The sequence below is a fragment of the Leuciscus leuciscus genome, assembly GCF_965113295.1.
Source record: "Leuciscus leuciscus genome assembly, chromosome: 2".
Classification (NCBI taxonomy): domain Eukaryota; kingdom Metazoa; phylum Chordata; class Actinopteri; order Cypriniformes; family Leuciscidae; genus Leuciscus; species Leuciscus leuciscus.
Genome location: NC_138726.1, coordinates 40747320 through 40767615, shown reverse-complemented (window position 1 = coordinate 40767615; position 20296 = coordinate 40747320). Strand labels below are relative to the sequence as shown.

General features: G+C 37.2%; 1 protein-coding gene across 1 annotated transcript; it reads left to right on the top strand.

The window, feature by feature from the left end:
* Nucleotides 1–36: 36 nt before the first annotated feature.
* On the top strand, nt 37–20258 carry strc1 (stereocilin 1). Its single transcript, XM_082162566.1, has 27 exons — nt 37–2208; nt 2329–2353; nt 2537–4610; nt 5037–5099; nt 5292–5402; nt 5510–5664; nt 6237–6423; nt 6828–6943; nt 7084–7213; nt 7373–7555; nt 9183–9221; nt 10947–11123; nt 11286–11426; nt 12845–12906; nt 13068–13203; nt 13474–13562; nt 13659–13794; nt 14036–14232; nt 14337–14427; nt 14547–14709; nt 14846–15021; nt 15261–15416; nt 16129–16271; nt 16374–16522; nt 16796–16893; nt 18854–19004; nt 19186–20258. Exons 1-27 carry the CDS (start codon nt 1572–1574, stop codon nt 19284–19286), a joined length of 5886 nt encoding a protein of 1961 aa, XP_082018692.1. The 5' UTR covers nt 37–1571; the 3' UTR covers nt 19287–20258.
* The last annotated feature ends 38 nt before the right edge of the window (nt 20259–20296 follow it).

Sequence of the window (20296 nt, the reverse complement as noted above, 5' to 3'; positions counted from 1 at the left end):
AATCATGAAACCAGAACATTGTGATTTGTCAGGTCAGTTATAGTCATGGGTAAAAATTAAATACTAAAGTGAGAAATGTATTTTCCTTTTGGGTATAGACTATTCTGCTTTAAAGTATGTCATCAGCTTGGTTTAAAAAAAAAAATTTTTTTTTTTTTTGTGAGTACAAAAAGTGTGGGAACCCTGAAGTTTGAATAGCATTATCTTACACTTTTTTGTTGTTGTTGATCCTTTATTAATTATAGATTTTAACTATGGTGGTTTCAGCTAAAGTGGGTCAAATAAGTTTTGATGGGTTGCCTTTTAAATATCAGGAATAAATCAAAATGTAATTTTGAAATCAAAAAAACATTTTCAAATCTATTTAAACATAAGCTACAATGGAGAATGTAATTTGGCCTCAAATGGTGTTTGTTATGGTTTTTAAATTATTAAAGTTACGAAAAGTTTACTTTTATGCTCAGATAAAGTGATTTCAAATAAAGTGAGGCTATTTATTTATGACAACTTTTATGGGCAAACATGAACCTACGTTGCTTGACACATTTTGAAATGTTTGCTATAAAACATACTTTTTGCAATTATTCACCGCTGCACACGAAACGGTTAACCTTTCGTCGTTATGTTTTATATTATTCACATTTAAAGTTAATTGTGTTGTGAACTCACGCGGTCGTGCTGCCTCACCTTATACCCACCCATCTGTGCTTCCGTTTGTTTCTACCTGTGTCACTGCTCGGGTGTACGTTACTGTGACAGAGATGGTGACAGTCAACACGACCTGTTAATATTTCAGCACTATCGGCTGTCTCTCCACTCTCAAATCCGTCCCGTGTGTTTCGCACCTATTTTCTGCTGTTGTTTAATTAGGCGACTGATGCAGGATTGAATTGCAGTGACACTGCAGCCGTGATAGAACAGTCGAAATCCAGGAATCACAGAGAGTCTTCATTACAGAACAAGTAGTCAGTTGTGTTAGTTTTTACGACGATATCGTAATTAATGGAAATGAAGTCTCAGCCGACAGTGGCCATGCTTTTGTTAAATTAACAACTCGCCGTAGCGACATATGGATATTTCTCAGTAAAAATGCACCACAGAGGAAGTTTAATGTTGCTCCTGCTTAGCATCATTTTAGGTAAGAGTATTTTTATTGTTTTGTCTTGTCTTTTATTTTCCGTTTCCTTTTTATTATTCCTTTTTATTTTCTTAGCACTTGTACAATTTAAAATGCCTGACATCTCTGAATGTTTAAGGTGAACTTATGTTTTGTCATTTGTCAGGGTGAAGATAATATATTTAAATAAACATTTGTGTTTTTTTACATTACAGTTGGCATTTTATCCATATTACATATAATTGAAATAGCAATAAAAGTAATGTATAATTTCAACACGCTCTACTAATAATTTATTACCTGGATTACCTGGTGTCCATTTGTATAACCCAGTATTTTAATAAATGCATGAACACTAAGGTAGTGTGACCATGTTTGCCTCTTCTTCAAAGGGAGTGCATGTGGTGACTCCAGAAAACCCTCATTACCCAAGACCATCATCAGACAGAGTGAGATGAGCTCCAGGAGTGAGGATGAATTTGAGAGGAACTTGAAAGTCCTGATAGAGAACATCAGATCCTTGTCAAGAGAAGAAAAGAGCATGAGCAGAATGACAGCACCCCGTGAAAGAATCGCAATTGACAGCACTAACCTAGACTCTTACTTCACAATATTCAACAGTTTATTCACTATATACCAGCCAATGCTGATTGGCAGTTTCATTGAAACTCTTCCTCAGGCTTTAATTTGTGTTTTGGCAGACATACAGCACTGTGGATGGCAAGCAGATTTAACTAGTACCATTTCATCTGCATTGAGTGAACAGATACTTTCTGTGATCTCCTCTGTTAAATCTCAAGCTTGCATGTCAACATCTAATCTGCGAATGGCAGACTCCTCCATTACTCAGTTAAACTCTATTCAGGAGATGTTGACAAATGTTTTGTCCTCAGACCTCCCGCTTTATCTGCTCTCAGACAACTTTTTAGCCTTATGGAATAGTTTTATGGACATGACAATTCCACCTGTGATGTCCTTCGTGTCTGAATTCATGTTGAGTGCGCTTCAAACTCCAGTGGATTTTCTAAAACTCGGATTACAGTTTGGCATTGAGATCCCTACCCTAGACCAGAGTGAGAAGTGTCAACAAGGTGTGTCATAGGTTCAGTTCGGTTCTTCAATACTATATATATATATATATATTTTCATATGTTGGAATACATTTTTCAGTGCAATAAGTGATTCTCCAACTCTCCTTCTGTCTTTTGCAGGTGACCTCAAACAGCTTATCATGTGGTATGTCACTGGAAGCAGAAATAGCAGTGTGACGGTTCTTTTGCATTCCATGTCTCTGGAAGCCCATATTCCTGTTGCACATTTAAATAAGAATATTACTTTACAATATAATGATGCATCATTAATCTTATTCTAAAATAGAAATAATTTCTCAATGAATTCTGTCTTGTTTTCTATATTCAGGGGCATGGATCATAATGTGACCTGGTCTTTTGGAGAATCACTTCTGGATATGTTTTTGGCTCCTGAATTACCTCCTTGCAGTTTCCCAGGTCCAGAATGCCAAGCCACAAGCAGCATCCAGTTCAGTCGTACTGGCACACCCTCAGTGGACATCCGCACATCCAGTCTCACCTGCGACCAACAAAACTTGAACCAACTCAATGAAACCCTTTGTGCGGCAATTTTAACAGCAACATCTCAGGAATCATACATCCTTTACCAGATGTGTCAAGCGCTCCGCACACTCTCTCAAACCGAAGTGACAAAGGTCTGGAGGAGCACGTGTCACATGATCCAGAACGTCGTCTTACCTCTCATGGAACCCTGCAGTGATCCTGCCACTGCACAATCAAGCCGTATTGCGAGGTCCACCCTTAGCCTCAGCGAACTCCTCTGCGACTACCAGAACTGGACTACCGGTGGTTCCGTGGACCCAGCTCTGGTCACAATGTGCAGTGAAAATGATCGTGCAGCATTCATCCTTGCTGTGTGTGACAATGCTGAAGCTATGCAAGTGCTGGTCAGAAATCCCATTAATGCCTGGGTGTGGGAATTCTGCGCAAACACGTCAGACGCATACATAGTGAACCTGTATTGTTCATATAACACGTGGACTACTGAAACCATCGACCCATCAATAGTGACGTTCTGCTGGTATAATGACATGGACAGATTTGAGGGGCTATTGTGTGATAGTATGGTCTTCTTTATGGTTGTGTACTCCAGTGAAGAAAACAACTGGCTGAAGCCCAATTGCTCTGAACCTCCTCCACAAATCGACATCAACAACATGGTGGCTCAGTCTTGCAAATACTCAGAATGGAAGAATTTAAGAGCAGTCACCCCTGAACAGATATCTTTATGTATCCAAAATGATGAGATTCGATTCATTAATGAGGTGTGTGTTAACAACACGTTCGTCACTGTACTTGTGCTTAACAGCGGGAATACCTGGGTAGCGCAATATTGCACTTACTCTATCCGCAATCCCCCCACGAGCCCACCACCGCTAAGCACTGAAGTCTGGTGTAACTACAACAAATGGACTAACATGTCTGTGGATCCGACTGTAGTCGCTCTGTGCTGGCAGTACGACCAGACAGGCTTTCGTCAGAATGTCTGCTGCAACTTGACCTTGTATGAGAAGTTGTCTCTTCATCTCGACAACCAATGGCTGATTAGAGAGTGCTCTAACAATGACACCACGAAAGTGTTGGCGCAGGTTTGTGTCTATTCAGATTGGACCCAGCCTATTATTGTAGACATGAGCGACCTTGCTCTCTGTGCCGATCTTGATACTGAGAACTTCACTCGGAATGTATGTGCCAATGTTACAGTTCTCCAGAATTTGCTGGCCAATTTAGACAACACCTGGTTATTGGAGCAATGCTCAAACCTGACTGCGACTGGCCCAGGCGGTGGGGCTGGGAACGGGGGGAGCCTGATGGGTTTCCGCCCATCTGAGCAGTGTCAGTACTCCAGTTGGGCTTTGGTCCTCCCGGATGCTGCTCTCCTCGCTCTTTGCTGGGACTATGACCAGGCCAACTTTATCTCCTTTGTCTGTGCTGACTCTTTCATGCTCACCCACATCACTCAGGAGGCCTCCAGCCTCTGGGTCGGCACTCTCTGTGCCACGTACACAGCTCCCCATATCGACAGTCTAAATGGGAGCACAACTGCCCCGCCGTGTCTACCTAGGGAGTTAGCTAAGAGGCTAAACTGGACCTGCAGTGCAGACTTCAGCGTTGTCTGCCAACCAGGTGGCAGTAAAGTCCAGGGCCTTCAGATGCTGTTGCGCTGTGGGATAGAGATTCTCCAACCTCGCTTGGAGAATCTCATGACTACAGAGGTGACATCAGTGGTCAAGCAGGCCACCAGCCTGTGGGTTGTCCTGCTGTTGGCTCTAGAAGAAAGCCAGATGACCTCTCTGAGGGTGACAGAGAATATTCGGCTTAGTGTGCTGGAGTCAATTGTCGTCTACATGGACAATGAGGCCAACTTTGACAAGAAGCGTGTGCTTTTGCAGTGCTTTGAGGTTGGTATTATTATTCAGTGGCAGAACAGGGGATATCATTCATATCATTGTTTTCATTAGACCAGTGTTTCCCCAAAAAAAGACACTGTGAACTAGTTCTGGAAGTTGTTCTAGTTCTGATTATTAATTAAGCATATCCTTTACCGGGTTCACCACTATTTTGTAATTGACCCATGATCTAGCTCATCAACATGAGGTATAAGGTGTTAGCTTGTGACACCGGATAATTTAAATCTCTTCCTTAGCATGTAATATTAGCTCAAAGTCATTTGATTTGTTTCTACATTGGTACTATGATACAAATACCTAATCTATGTTGTTGTTTAAATCAATGTTGAGATGTCATTGCCCTTTTCATTTTACATGACAATATGGTTCAAATACACTTCAGATTTCCAGTTGAAACTTTGCATGTGTGTGTTTCAGAAAGTTCTGACCAGTCTGATGCAAACAGGAAGAGATGTCCCCACTAACTTTTTTCTGATCAAGGTTGGATGGAAATCTTTATTTGCATGTTTTTAATTAACTGGCTTTGTACTTTAATACTGAAAGGTGTTGGAGCAAAATTCATGTTTTACTTTGTCCATCCGCATTACCATTCATACACAATATCCGGTTTTGTTTTCTGAAATCATTGTGAGAGTAACAGCTTGAATTACAGTTCTCATTGTTGGTTTACAGGAGTATTTTCGAATTCCTCTATCTCATCTGAGATCAGTGCTCAGTGCAGCGGACATCATAATTGTAAGGGAGGTTTTGCAGTACTATAATAGGAACTATGCCACTTTGCAGGTAAACCATCCCCACTACTGCATCACTGTATATCAAATAAAACCAAGAGGGTACAAACAATAAAGTTACATGCATTGATATAATTTAGAGTCTTTCCTCTTTTGAAGCTAACAGATGATTACCTGCACACCATGGTGTCCGTGCTTTTCCAAATACACCTACCTAGGGATTTTAGCCTGTTCCCTGACATGGGCCTTTTGTTGGCTCTGGCTACACCTTCAGACATCATGTCAATGCCACCGCTACAAAACAATATCAATGCGTGAGTGACACACCTACGTACCTGTTTAAAGAGCTTTAAAAGGGTCGTCTGTTGATCACACCATTCAATTCCTGGTATTTTATTTTTTGTTAATTTATGTTTTATTTATTATATTTTATTATGATTATTGGCTGTTTGAATTGCAAACTTTATAAAAAGTGGGATATTGATATTATAATTAATGTAAATGTAATATGTTAGTACAATTAATATAATTTTTGTATTTCTAACCACTAGAATATCAGTGTTAATTTCATATTATTTATATACTATTATAGTATTTATTAACATTTTGAATTAGCTTTTATTTTATATTTTCAGCTTTCTTTTTAATTTTTTTTTTTGTCTTTTTGTTTTGTTTTTTGTAGCTTTTTTACTTCAACTTTATGTCAGTTAGTTGGCAAGGCAACATTTCTTGTTTTTGTTTCATCGAATATTTATATTTAATTTTATTTCAGTTAGTGAAAAGGATTTTAATAGTTTTAGTTAACATTAACTGCAAAATATTTAGGGTTTTACACATCATTCAAATTGTTTACTTTAAACATCTCTGCTCCCCTACTTTTCTCCAGGTTAAGCATCATTAACTTCAGCATCAAAAATCTTTCCCTGGAGCAGCAGCAAGCATTTGGTCGATGGTTCAGTCGGTCTATGAGCTTGCCCAACATGACAGCTGGCAGCTTATCCTTCATCAGAGACACTGGTAACCTGATCGCCTATCTGCCCTTCCAGAGCTTCCAGTACCTCTCACCTGCTCAGGTAACAGCCCGAACACCTCGCAAAGATACCTGAACCCATCTGGCTCCGGTTAACCCTCAGACAGCTCAGTTGGGTAAAATGCCAATGCTTGCCACTGGCTCATTCTAACAGACATGCCCTCGTAGTCTGTTTTCAATAAATAAACACAGAGATGCATAAATTAAGAATGGCTGTGTACTGGACATTGAATAAGACTGTGGTGCTAACACTTCCATATATTCATTGCTTTCCATATAAAAAGGACATAATACACAAATAGATTTAATATGAAATATACGTCATTATAATTTAAAACGACCATTTAAGATCATATTTAAAATGATAATTTGACCAGATGACTTATACAATATATAAAAGGTCTTAAATTATGACTTATGGCATACTTTTGTGTTTTGTTTTCTTAGCTGCTGGATGGTTTGGATGTCTTAAAGAGTAACACCTTGAGTCTCCTCAAGCAGCAGTTCATCGCTCAGAGTCTCACTGGAGCCTTCAATAATCTCACAGTAGACCAGTTCAGGAGGTTAACTAAATATGATATTGTTTTACTCCATTAAAATCAAAACAATATGATTTCTTGTATTTTTCAGATTTGGGTCATGGAAATACAAAAAGATTAAGACAATAACACAACAATTTTTGTTTCCTTTCACACCCCTCCAGGTTAGGTAATCTGTCCTGTCTGGCTCACCCCAGCGAGCTGATGGCATATGCTGGAACAGAAGCCTTTTCAGTGATCCAGGACAACATTAGAACATGCGCTATCCAGGGATTTAGTGTTCCTAGCAATATGGTTAGTGAACATGGTCCAGATCAGGGGTCTCATTAGTTATTATTGTCTCTTATATTTACCCTATTCTTTAAAAAACGATACCCTCTTAAATAATAATTCCTCAGTGGTTCATCTTAAATAGCCTCTGGTGTTTTTGGTTACTTTTCTTTTTGTGTCCAGATATCCAGCTTGGTCTTGAAAGCATCTGAGCTGCAGTCTCCCTCCAGTCTCTCTCCTCAGAGAGTCTCTCAGCTTGCCCCTTTTCTGCCCCTGCTGGGATCCAGCGTCCTGCAGCAGCTCACCTCAGCCCAGCTCATGCCTGCCCTCAGCACCCTCGCCTCTGTGCCTTTCACCCCAGCACAGGTACACCACTTAAAAAGTAAAACCAGTAACTTTATCTGAATACATATTTAGCATACGTCTTTATATATATATATATATATATTGTAAGTCGTACGGCCTGTTTACACCAAGAACGATAACTATAACGATAAAGATATAGTTCTAAAAATATTTTTAAATATAAGTTCAGACCACAACTATAATGATAACAACATAGAGAAACTATATGGTTTGAATCACTTTCAGAATGGTCTTTTCCAGCTGATGAACGATAAAAAGATTCACAGTCAATCAGAATCCACCCTGCTTTAAAGAGCTCGAGCATTTAAAGTGGTAGTTGACAAAACTGCAGCACGCGCATAGAATAAACAGAACGATATCGTGCGTTGGTGTGGATGCTCATATAGTTATCTTTATCGTTACAGTTCTTAGTGTGAACCGGTCTTTAATCGGTTTACTGTAAGTTTATTGTAAGTATAGCATATCCAGGGTCCAAAATGAACTTTTTTGCACCACCTGCCAATGGCGACTGAAAGTTTACAGGCCATAAATATTTCTCATTATCTATGAAACTATATTTTGTATTTATTAAGAATATTTATTTGCCCCAATTACAATGGGAATATTGAGCTCTTTTTTTTCTAGCATATTTATGCAAGGAGTAGGCAAGGCAATTTATTTAGCACATTTCATACACAGTGGTAATACAAAGTGTTTTACATAAAAATGATAAAAAAAAAATGATTATGACATGGTTATAAAATATGGCTTATGCTTATAAATGGTTATGGTTATAAAAAGGTTCAAAGAAATATAAAAATACAATAAAAAAGAAATTGAAAATAATAAATTAATTCATATGAAACAGTATCATACACAAAATGAATTGTGTCTGAGAAACTATCACAAAATCTTGATTTTCTTCCTCATATTTTCATTTTGGTAGCGTAGTGTGAGAAATATTCAACATTGTCACACAGTTTCATTTGAATCTGTCATGTTACATTGGCAAGAGTCAGAATATCATTCTTACATTTTCATCTATCCCATGTAATGTTGCAGTTCCTAGTAAAGCTGTTTGAACCAACTGGCCTGTAACTTAGTTTTATTTGCTTGCCAATTGTCACTTGCATTTTGTATTAGTCGTGCTAATTTTAGACACTGAGTATACCCTAGTGGATGTTGAAATTAAGTAGAGGTCAAAGGTCACAAACAGGCCTGTGGGTTTAAACTCGAGGGCTTTGCAACAGATGGAAGACTGCTGTCAGAGGACCCATGGTATTTGATATAGGTAAAGGACTGTGTCACTGCTCAACCGCTTTAATTATTTCTGCATGACCAAATGTGAATTCTGCATGTCCATCTCAGTGTGCACCCAAAACATAAGGAAGGCAGAGGATGAGAGTACAATGGAAAAACAGACAGCTTCAGATGTCCATAGGGAGTCTTTACTATAGGTTGAAAGGGAGAATGTCCTTGTATAAGTCAATATACGTATGTGTTGTAAAAATAAATAAAAGTAACTACGAATTAACTTTAATTAAGCTTTATCAGAATATTTGTTCTTCATCTTGTTGTTTCATTGCTTTATAATGCACTGCCTTATTCACTCCCTATTAATCATTGTATTGTTTATTTTTTCCAAAAGGCTGGTGTTATCATCGACAAGATCTCAGCCAATTTGAGTGTAAGTATGTCTTTGCAGTGAGGTTGAGAAAAGCTGTGTTTGCTCTGATGTTTTTTGAGAAGATGGCCGATTCCTAGCCCCTGTGAATGTACATGTGTGTGCCTGCATTTGAGATGTCAGCACTTTTCCTCAGCCAGCTGGCCCACAACCCAGCGTAATCAACTCTGGGGTGTTTCAAGGACAATTGCGTTGGCCTCACACGCACTTACACTGACCCGTCAGTTACTCTTTATAATTTACTTTGCATGTTTGAAAGTGCATGTAACATTTACTCGTATGATCCATGTGATTTGGCAGTTCCTCAAGGTATAGGTTTACACCAGGCACAAGGAAGTTATCAAGCGGCCCTTTGTATTTTGTGTCTAAGGTTTAAGGGAACATTGTGATGTGGGTCAGATAGGGTGTCACTAGTGAGTGTCTTTCACATGTGTGGCGTCGCTGAGACACGTAAAGAAGCATCTGTTTTTGAAATATAGACTGCGTATGGCACATGCTAATTAATTTAACGTAAAGCTAGTTACATTGGTTTTGTAAGGGTTTTTCAAACCTTTTTGATGACAAACGACCCCCAAATAGTGATGATCTCTTTCAGAGGGACCCCATTCCTAAAATATAAAGGCAGCTATACATTGCCATTCTGAAGTTTGGGGTTGGCATATTTTCTTTTCGGTTTTTGAAAAAAAGTGTCTTGTGCTTCCTAGGACTGCATTTATTTGAAAAAAATACAGTAAAAACAAAAATATTGTGAAATAATATTACAATTTGAAATAACAGTTCCCTATTTTTTTCATTTTTATGAATGGCAAAGCTGATTTTTCAGCATCATTACTTCAGTCTTCAGAGTCACATGATCCTTCAGAAATCATTCTAATATGCTGATTTGCTGCTCAAGAAACATTGCTTATTATTTTCGATGCGCTTGTGCTTCTTAATACTTTTGTGAAACTGACAATTTTTTTGCAGGATTCTTTGATGAATAGACATTTTTTTTCTACAACAGTTTTTTTTTTAACATTGTAAAAGTCTTTACTATCACTTTTGATAAATTGAATACATTCTTTAAAAAAAATAAGTTGACAGTTGCCATCAACTTCCGTAGTATTTTTTTTTTCTATTATGAAAGTCAATGGGGTCCATCACCTGTTTGATTACAGACATTCTTCAAAATATATTTTTTGTTCAGCAGGTTTTGAACAACTTGAGGGTAAATGACTTTTTGGGTGAACTATCCCTTTAACTGCTAATTTGGTATTTAAAAAAATTGTCCCCAAACTTTTGAATGATAGGGTATTTATAAAAAAACGTACTCATGTTTTTAAATAAATGGCTATTATATTGCACACATTGTTAAAATATTATCTGGAAAATCTATAATTTTTATTAGGGATGACTGTATCCAAGGTTTAAGTCTTGTTTCTTAAAAAAAAAGTGCTGTCGATGCAGTAAAATAATTGCAATTAATCTCACGATTTCTTAGTAGTAGAAAGCAGAATGAAAAAGTGTGTCATATTTGGTTAATGCAAAATAATAATAATTATGCATAGCCTATTGCATTAATATGTAACTTTAACAGCCCTTAAAATATATTTTGTAAAAACTTTTTTTCCCTCTGAAATTTGCAGTCTCCTGGGATTCACCAGATCACAGTTTGTTATGTTAAATTCTCAACAATACTGAATATTGTGTAGAAATATTAAACGTGTGATATTTTGTGCTCCCTCTCAGCTGGCTCTGCCTGGCTCTGGTCATTTGTCAATGCTGGGGTCTCTTGTGAGTGGAGTAAAGGTGGAGACTCTATGGACTTTACCGTCTGATATTCTGCTGGAAGCCTTACCTGGCATGAGCCTTCAGACACCTGGGCTCACCCCCCCTCAGGTCAACGCTGTCATCTGCAAACTCTGGGTAAGAAACTCCCTCTAACAGATATTTCCTTAAGGCTTCTGAACACAGACATGTCGGCTCAAAACATGCTTATATTGGAGCATTCAGTTAAGGGAAACAAGAAATGTTAGCGTCTATCATAGTAATTCAAATGCTGTAAGTTGTTCTGCCCCCATCTTTCAGGGTTCTAGTTCTGTGTCCCAGTGGATGGATAAAGTCAAACCTTTGCTCTCAAGCACTCCACTCCTCAGTGTGATTCCCCAAGTACCTCTACTGCTGGTCAGAGACGCCGCTGTAAACACTCGCCTCTGGAACACACAGCAGGTATGTTCTAGTCTAGTCATACACACATTTAGAAAACTACAATTAAGGAACTTGCAAGGTTTTTGTAAATTTTATATTATTTTAATACATTTCATATTTGTGCTTTATTTTAAATTAAGATGTATTTTATTAAGTTTGACAGTGTCCCCATTGACTGTGGCAGAGATGACAGTGGTGATATCATTGTAATATTTGCCTACTTAATTATGATTGGTCTTTTCTTTCTTTTTTTTACATATATTTGCACAGTGAATTGTGATTTGTCTTTTCTTCCTTGTGTACAAGTTTTTATGCTTTTGAAATAACTTCTCTTATGCTCACCAAGGCTGCATTTATTTGATCAAAATACAGTGAAAACAGTAATACTGTGAAACATTTTTACAATTTAAAATCACTTTTATCTATTTTAATATGTTTTAAAATGTAATTTATTCTTTTGATGGCAAAGCTGAATTTTCATCATAATTACTCCAGTCTTCAGTGTCACATGATCCTTTAGAAATCATTATAATATGCTGATTTGGAGCCCAAGAAACATTTCTTATTATTATCAATGGTGAAAACAGTTGTGCTGCTTAATATTTTTGTGGAAATCATGATATATATTTTTCAGGATTTTTGGATGAAATGCAAAGACAATGTACTGGTAATGTTCTTGTGCTCAGCTGACAGATAGCAAGACGACTGCTCTAATGCAGCTTTTCATTAGCACAGTACCAAAACCTAAAACAAAACCTTATGTGAAACTTTTAACATTATTAATTTGCTGCCTTTCATGTATTGGTTAGTATTTCCTTCTGGAACTACAAATCTGGTTCAGGTCTGAATGGTGAAATATATTTTTCAGATATAGTTGGTCTGATTAAAGTTGTGTTTGAGCATAACAAGTGTGCTTTTCATCATTATACTCCATTACCACAGAGATCAGTACAATACTACAGTGTCTAATTACTGGTTTAATTATTAATAATGGAGCATAGGCTTCTTTGTTGTGTCTGGTTTAGCACACCAGACACAGTATCTTCTGTTGTTCACTATCTGAAAATAAGATGGAAACCAACCTGAGTTGCTCTAGTACTGTCAGTCCCTTTTTTCCAGGACATTAAGCATGCAAGTGTTTGTCATCCCCTTTCCTGTTAAAGATAAGCTTACAGAACCAGGAAGTCACTGATTTCACTGTTAATGTATGTATAAATATTGAACGGGTTACAGTAATTGTGGCCCCTGACCTATTAGTAAATTCCTTAAGTCATTTTCCTACCATCAGAAAAATTCTAGCTTACAGTACCACCTAAATATGAAGCATTCAAAACAGCCTTAATATACAAAACATTTGCAATGATGCTTTTGTCGTTTGTGTCTAAAATGAAGGCTATATTATAATCTTTAACCCATGATTGTTTTGTTTTTTTCAATAGGCTAAAGTTCTCTTTAAAGAGGCTATCTTCGCCCACCCAAGTCTCTCACAACACGAATATATGTAAGTTTTGCCTTTATGTATTTGTGAGTTCATTTTGTGATTTATAAACGAGGTCTACAACATGAATCATGGCACTCAGTGAAGTATTGAGTGATTGTTTAAGTTTAGCGTTAAGTTAAGTAATCATGTTTTTTTCTCTCTCTCTCTCTCTGACATGAAAGGTCTCTGGGGACAGTGGCTACGGGAGTGAATTGTACAGACCTTAGAAGATTGTTCCAAAACCTGGCATCTCTATCTCCTCTACGTGACATTCTGACGTTTCTGAGAGAGCAGCCTGTGCCACTCCACCCCTCATTGGTATGCTAGTAAACCTACATTCAAATTTAAGACCTAAATGTTACAGATTACCAGTTTAGGTTTCTTTTTTTTTTAATCAAGTCTTCACTAAAGTCAATCTTATTTCATTGTTAATTTAATCTATACAATTGAATGTAGGCCTGCCTGTAAATTGAGTAGAGATGTCTTGAACCCTGAATATTGGATCTAGCATTGCACAAATTGTGTAAATTAAGGAAAACACTCCTGCACTCTCTTTACAGAAGTTTCTTTTTCATTTCTGTACTACAGATAAAGTGTGTAACTGAGGAACTGTATGAGTTTGACTTCTTCTCAGAGTTACTTGGAGATTTGGGCTCTCAGATTGCGCTGTCACTTCCGTGAGTCAAGATTCGAACTCAGTTCAAATGGATTAACACTGTACATATGCATATAATCATGTCTTCACATGTTAAATTTAATGTCGTTATCTAAAGGATGAGCACCATTAAGAAATTTCCACCAGATAAGATGGATTCCCTGAGGAAAATGATAGTACAGGAGCCACATTTCTTCCTACAGCTTTCCAGCACCAAACAAGCTCTCCTGGTGGACAAGATGGTTCAAAGACTGGTAACGACCCTTATTTTACGGTCAAAAGGTCATGTATATATTTTTGTTTAGGATCTTCCCAGTTAATGATTCTGACAGGGTTAACAACCCTGATTCTATTGTACATTGTTGCTTAACAACTATCATCAACGATATCGTGTGTCCTGTATTTTTTAATAAAGATCTTTAAAGCCAGCTGGTTAAGTATAAGTAGTCTCTTTAAATCTGTAACCAACCACTTTTTCTTTGGTTTTCTTATCAGAATATGTACACAGGCCTGTACACTGAAGAGGAGTTTCGTTCGCTAGGTGTCATGGCTACGTTTGTGGCAGATGAAATGTTTTTGAATTTGGATAGGAGCTTCTTTGTTGATGGTCTGGAGTTCCTACAAGGTTTCTGCTACAATGCCAATAAAAGAAACCTGGTGGCAGACATGCTAAAGGAACCGAGGACATTTGGGTAAGGACAGTTAAAACTGAAATCACTGTAACTTAAAATGACATCAAAACCAGAAATATTACATGCCTCATAACAATGAACTGTAATTGTTTTTTTCCACAAAGCCATGTACAAAACTGGACATCAGAGACACTGAACCAAGTGGACCGTTTCTTGTTTTTTCTTCCAAAGGAGATTATTCAACTCATCCCCTTAGTAAGTGACCAGATATTTCTTTGTCTGACATCAAACGCATACTGTACCTCACGACCAGCTGACCAAGTATTTTCGATCACTGCCTGTCTGTGTTTTGACCTGTCTACATGTGTCTTCAGGGTTTGATGAGCTTCGAGCGCATTGAGAGGCTGTTCCTGAGTCAGCAGAAGTGGGAGCGAGGAGAGCTTGGTTCTCTGTGTCAGAAACCCTCCGAGCTGTTTGACAAGCAGCAGTTTGTACTTCAGTTCTTCCTCGGGTTCCTCAGAATGGGACGCGCCACTTGTAAGTGCAATCTTCTGCCTTGACAGAATGTCATCTGTTTAAATGTGAATGGAAATAATACAGTAGTATTGCATGCCATCTCACACTTTTGACCACTTAGCCCAGTTCATTTCATCTCTTCCTCTTTGTCTCTTAGTTTCTGGGCTGATCCCCACTTGTGAGAGCCTGCATGTGACACAACCTGCTGCCTGGAGTATTGATAGCCTTAGAAACATGCCACTAGCCGCATTTCGGAGGTGCTTGGAGCTCATTGGCCAGGATCCCTTTTTCAGTGCATTCCAGCTGTCAGTGCTCCTTACAAAGACCAAGGAGGTGCCTGATTTTATCCATCAGCTCACATGTTTCTAAATGACGCTCTCACAAGTGTTTTATATTTTTTAGAGTTGAGAGACATTTGATGATTCACATCATTAGACATAATCCTCGTTTTGAATTTCTACTTTCCACTAATATGTTGGTGGTATTCAGTTAATGTTTGCATACCTGCAATATAATATAAGTTATATAATATCATTATACACAATTTTTATTTATTTTTTATTTTTTTGTAGGTATATGGGATGCCTTCCTCTTTTAACTCTTCTGTGATCTCTCAGTTGGGTCGCATTGCCACTCAATTCTTACTTGACGAATTGGCCTCTCTTAGACTGTCTGAAATTCAGTCAATTTCAGCTATGGGGGCTCTCAACACGTGGACCAGCAGACAGGTAAAATGTTTATGAAAACATTGCAAGTGAGCTGGGATGTCTTGTACAGTTGCCTTTTGTAAGACACAATATACCACTGATTAATATAAATATGCTGATTGACTTTGAGAAGCATGTTGTTATTCATTCCTTCATCTATTAATGTACACAATACCATTCAAATTTTTAGGGTGGGTAAGATTTTTTTAATGTTTTTGAAAGAAATCGCTTATGCTCACCAAGGCTGCATTTTTTTTAATAAAAAAGACAGTAGTAAAAGAGTAATAATATGAGATATTACAATTTTAAAATAACAATTTTCTATTTAAATATATTTCAAATGTAATGTATTCCTCTGATGGCAAAGCTTAATTTTCAGCATCATTACTCTAGTCTTCAGTGTCACATGATCTTTCAGAAATGATTTCAGAAATGATTCCAAAAAAAAACATTTCTTCTTATTATCATCAATATTGAAAAGAGTTTTACTGCTTAGTATTTTTGTGGTAAACTGATTTTTTTTATATAGAAATAAAAAGTAAAAAATAACAGCATTTATTTTGAAAGTTTTTTTGTTGTTGTTTTTTTTACAATGCAAGTCTTTACTGTCTCTTTTGATCAATTTCATGTGTCCTTGCTGAATAAAAGTATTCAAATTCTTTAAAAAAATCTTACTGTTACTGACACCAAACTATTGTAGTATACATGATTGACCTCTGTTTTTCAATTGCAGTTGAAAACATTATTCTCCACGGTGCTGAACTCGACCAGAAAGACTCCTAACCAGTTAGACTCCAGCACTTTTGTGGCTTTGGGGCACATTGTGTGTGGGATAGATGCACCAGTCATGCGCAGTTTGAATCCAGTGGAGTTCAGGTTGAATTACCTAACAAACTCTAATATGTTGTTTGTATGGTTCATACAATTACATTTTTTACTCTTGTGCTGAAAGTGAAATGTGTGTTTTTCTCATTCCAGTAAGGCAGTTTTGTGGCTGGGCCGTTTGCGTTTGTCCTGTTCTGAGGAGCAGCTGCAGGCATTGATAGGACTGCTCAGTCATAGCTTGACATTTGGACCGGTCAGCTCCTGGGGATCAGAGGTCTTTATTGAGATAGGAGCGATTGCAGGTACAGCTCAGAGCTTGTAATCAGAAAGTTGGCGGTTTAATTCCCACAGATATCACCATTGAGGCCACTTTACCCAAGGTTGCTCCAGGGACAAGCTAGGGAGTAGCTTTGGATAAATGTGTCTATTAATAGATTAACAGATATAGTTAATATAAGTGAATTATTAGCATCAATAGCATAAGGAACATTGTGCCTTATTTACTCTTTTTGGTTCATAGTTGCTGTTTTTTTGTCTATACATGGGATTTTTGTGCACTTTTCCCCTTTCTATAGCGGGGCTGCCTGATATAGCCATGTCTGCTTTGGTGAGGGAACAAATTGAAGGAATCACCCCACTTGCCATCTCTCTCATCCCAGCGGGCAAATTTGCAGTTAGTATCTCTTTTCTCTTGCTTCACCCTAAAGCATATGATGCATGCATGCGACTATTTGATTGTGTTCATAGCTGCTATTGGGACAGAGCCGGCGCCAGCGCTGCACAGACGAGGGGGCGAAGTAACGAAAGGGGCGATGACGTGATGCAAAGTATCCCAAGATATACTTGAAGTGTCACATTTACGTATTTGCCTGGCATAAACAAACCTCGTTACTACAACGATGAAACTAAAAGCTACCAAGCAACTTTCAGATGGCAGAGCAATAAATAATATTACTACATAAAACAAAAAGGAAAACAACATAATCGAACAAATTTGACTTTATATCCATGATATAAACACGTTTAAGACCACTAGATATAAATACGACTTAATACGTTAGATACACAATTTCAGCGGATTTACCATGTAGTTCATTGAAACTAACGTAACATACACTCATTTCGACCAGTTTAACAGATGCATTATTTTATAAAGGGCTGTTAAAGCTACAATATGTAAAAAAAAAAAAAAATCGCCGCTAGGGGTCGCTGACCTCTTACAATAACATAGGCGTAGGTTGATGAAGCAGTGATAAGCGGAATGATGGGACTTGTTGTCATGCTGATGGATCTAATAATGTTTATGGATGAGTGAAAACATTCATGTTTTTTAATAAGAGACAGATATTCTAGATATATTAGGCAGATATGCTAATAAGAGACAGATATCAGCGCCACACACGAGTCCCGCGGATATAAAGGAATAAGGACATTTAATTCTACCGAACTACCCGCAAGTCCTGAAGTACTACTCACACAGGTCAGTTTATTTGACTAATCAAACTTGTGAGGTAACGCAGCGCTGTATCACTTGGTTACGTTACACTATTATACTACACAGCATTTGAGTGTGTTGAATGTTATAATGTTATTCTGTGTTTGTTTGTTTGCTATATGAGACTAGCAGTCAGCTAGATCAACATTAGAATAACATTCTAACATTTCATCATGTTGAGCTATACAGTGTATAACATTGATTTGTTTTATGTACATTTGCTCACCTGTCTAATAAAGTACATGCAAGAGCGGTGTCTCTGTCAAGTCATGACTCGTGAAGCTCTGTCGAGTCCAAATTAGTCGCGGACGTGGAGCTCTCGGCATCTCGAAAATGCCACGCTGATATTCATCCTCGTTTTAGTTCTCCTTTTGTCCCAAAGTCTGCTTGCCATGATCCATAATGTTTGCGCACTACGCAGTTGTCCACGTCTGTTGCCATGTTTACTATGGCAGTACAAGCGGAAACCAGGGATAACGCAGAAATTACGTCATTGACAGGCGACAAGTGAACAGGGACGGGCACTTTTTAAAATTGTGAATTTCTCTGAATTTACAAATTATTGGAAACATTTAGGATAATGGAAGTACACAATTGAAAGAAATATATAACACTGTGTAAGTGGTTTTTGGATATTTTGATACAAATTTCTTACATATTGTACCTTTAATAGAGCCTGAACTGCAGCTGGTGACAAACAATAACAATACAGTGAAATAATCAACTAACTACGACCAATAATCTAGCCCTAAACATGGGAAAATGTTTCATCATAGCTTTAACTGCATTTTTCGTGGCACGGGAAGTTCAGCATAATGAAGGTTATGTGTCAAACGTGTCAATCAAAATGTGACTGTGAAACAGACTATCCTTAACTAAAATGTTGCTATAGTAACCTAATATTAATTCTAGAAAGCCAATGCATTTGGCAATTGTAATAAAAAAATTTAAATAAAAAAAAGTCTATTCTATTCCATAATTAATATCTCCTACCACATTCATCTTGACTAAGGGGGGCAGGATAGTCTGGTTGAGGGGGCAAATACTCTCATGATGTCCTCTATTTTTAAGATTAAAAGTATTTTGAAGTCATTTTAGAGTTGTTCTTACTTGGCGTTTCTACTTTCTCTCTTCACAGGTAGTGTTTAACCAGGCACAGATTCGTATGTTCACCTATGATCAGGCCATTGCTGTAACTGATGCCCAGCGCTCCGCTCTATCTCCAGTTCAGGAGACGGCCCTGTACATGGTGCTCAACCCCTGGGAGGACAAACCTATTGATTTTAGAGGTACTTTCACTCCTGTTGTGAAAGAAGGAAAAGTAATTTCACATTCCACAACACGTTAATTAAAATCATATTGTTATATATACAATATACAGTTTTGAAGTTGTGTGGTTGATATTTGGATATTTTGAGAATAGTCACTCTCAAATGTTAAATGTCTCACAGTATTTGTGTATCTTTTCAGGCAGGTCACTGGGAGTTGCAGTCCAGCCCTGTCCTTTTCTCTACCTCTCCAGCATCCTGATAATGCTGCTGTTGCTTTCTCCTGCTGATCCTCTGGGATGAGTTAGGTCTGTCGCTGCTCAATTGAACTCTCCTTCCCAAATATGTGCAATATGATGTAACAGTTACACTTTATTTTAAGGTGTCTTTGTTACACTGTAATTATGTACTAATTAGTTATGTAATATAAATATTATGTAATATTTCAGTACTGCGTATTAAGTAACTACATGTACTTACTATAGGTTTAGGATTGGGGTTTGGTTTGGTTTAGGGTAAGTTGCATATAATTAAGCATAATTTATAGTTATTATTACTATAGTAACTGCATGTAATGTGTAACAATGACACTGTAAAATAAAGTGTTACCGATGTAACTTTAATACTGTAAATGTGTATATTCAGCACTTTTAAAATGCTGAATGTAATTTAAATTGGGTTACATGAAACTGGAAAAAAAAGTACAAGAAGAATAACTCATGGAAATACTACTTTCAGCACTTTATAATAGTTTGTCAGTCATGATAATGTGATTTTGTTTGATTGTTTTTGAATAATTGCTTACTTGGAGATTAATGTATCATTCTAGATCTGTATTTAGTTTGACTTCTACTTGTCTAGTTTTTATTAATATTATTTATTAACTTTTTTAACTGCTTTAGCAGACTTCATACAATGAAATGCGGGAAAAATATCAGAATGTGTTGTATTAAAGTAAAACCATGATTGTGAAGTTTCCTTCTTTGATTTATAAACTCACTCATGTATTTACTCTTGACTACTTATGTAAATCGACCTATTTGTCATAATATTTCATGCCACCTAATGTCAGACTGTATTGACAGTATTTTCTTTTTGTATTGTTGTGTATTCAGTGAATGTATCCTTGGAAATAAAGTATTACCAGAGACATTATTAGGGGATTTATGATTTATAATTATAAAACTATAATATATGTATACAACAACAACAACCATTATTATTACCACCACCAATATTAATAAACATAATACAATAACAAAATAATATTAATAATGAAATTATGATGATGATGACCTGGCACAGCGGGCTTG

Coding starts and splice junctions, on each gene's coding strand:
- strc1 (XM_082162566.1), top strand. CDS start 1,572: ATGAGCTCCAGGAGTGAGGATGAATTTGAGAGGAACTTGAAAGTCCTG. Junction 14,710..14,845: donor CAGAATGGGACGCGCCACTT/GTAAGTGCAATC, acceptor TTTGTCTCTTAG/TTTCTGGGCTGATCCCCACT. Junction 15,022..15,260: donor TCCTTACAAAGACCAAGGAG/GTGCCTGATTTT, acceptor ATTTTTTTGTAG/GTATATGGGATGCCTTCCTC.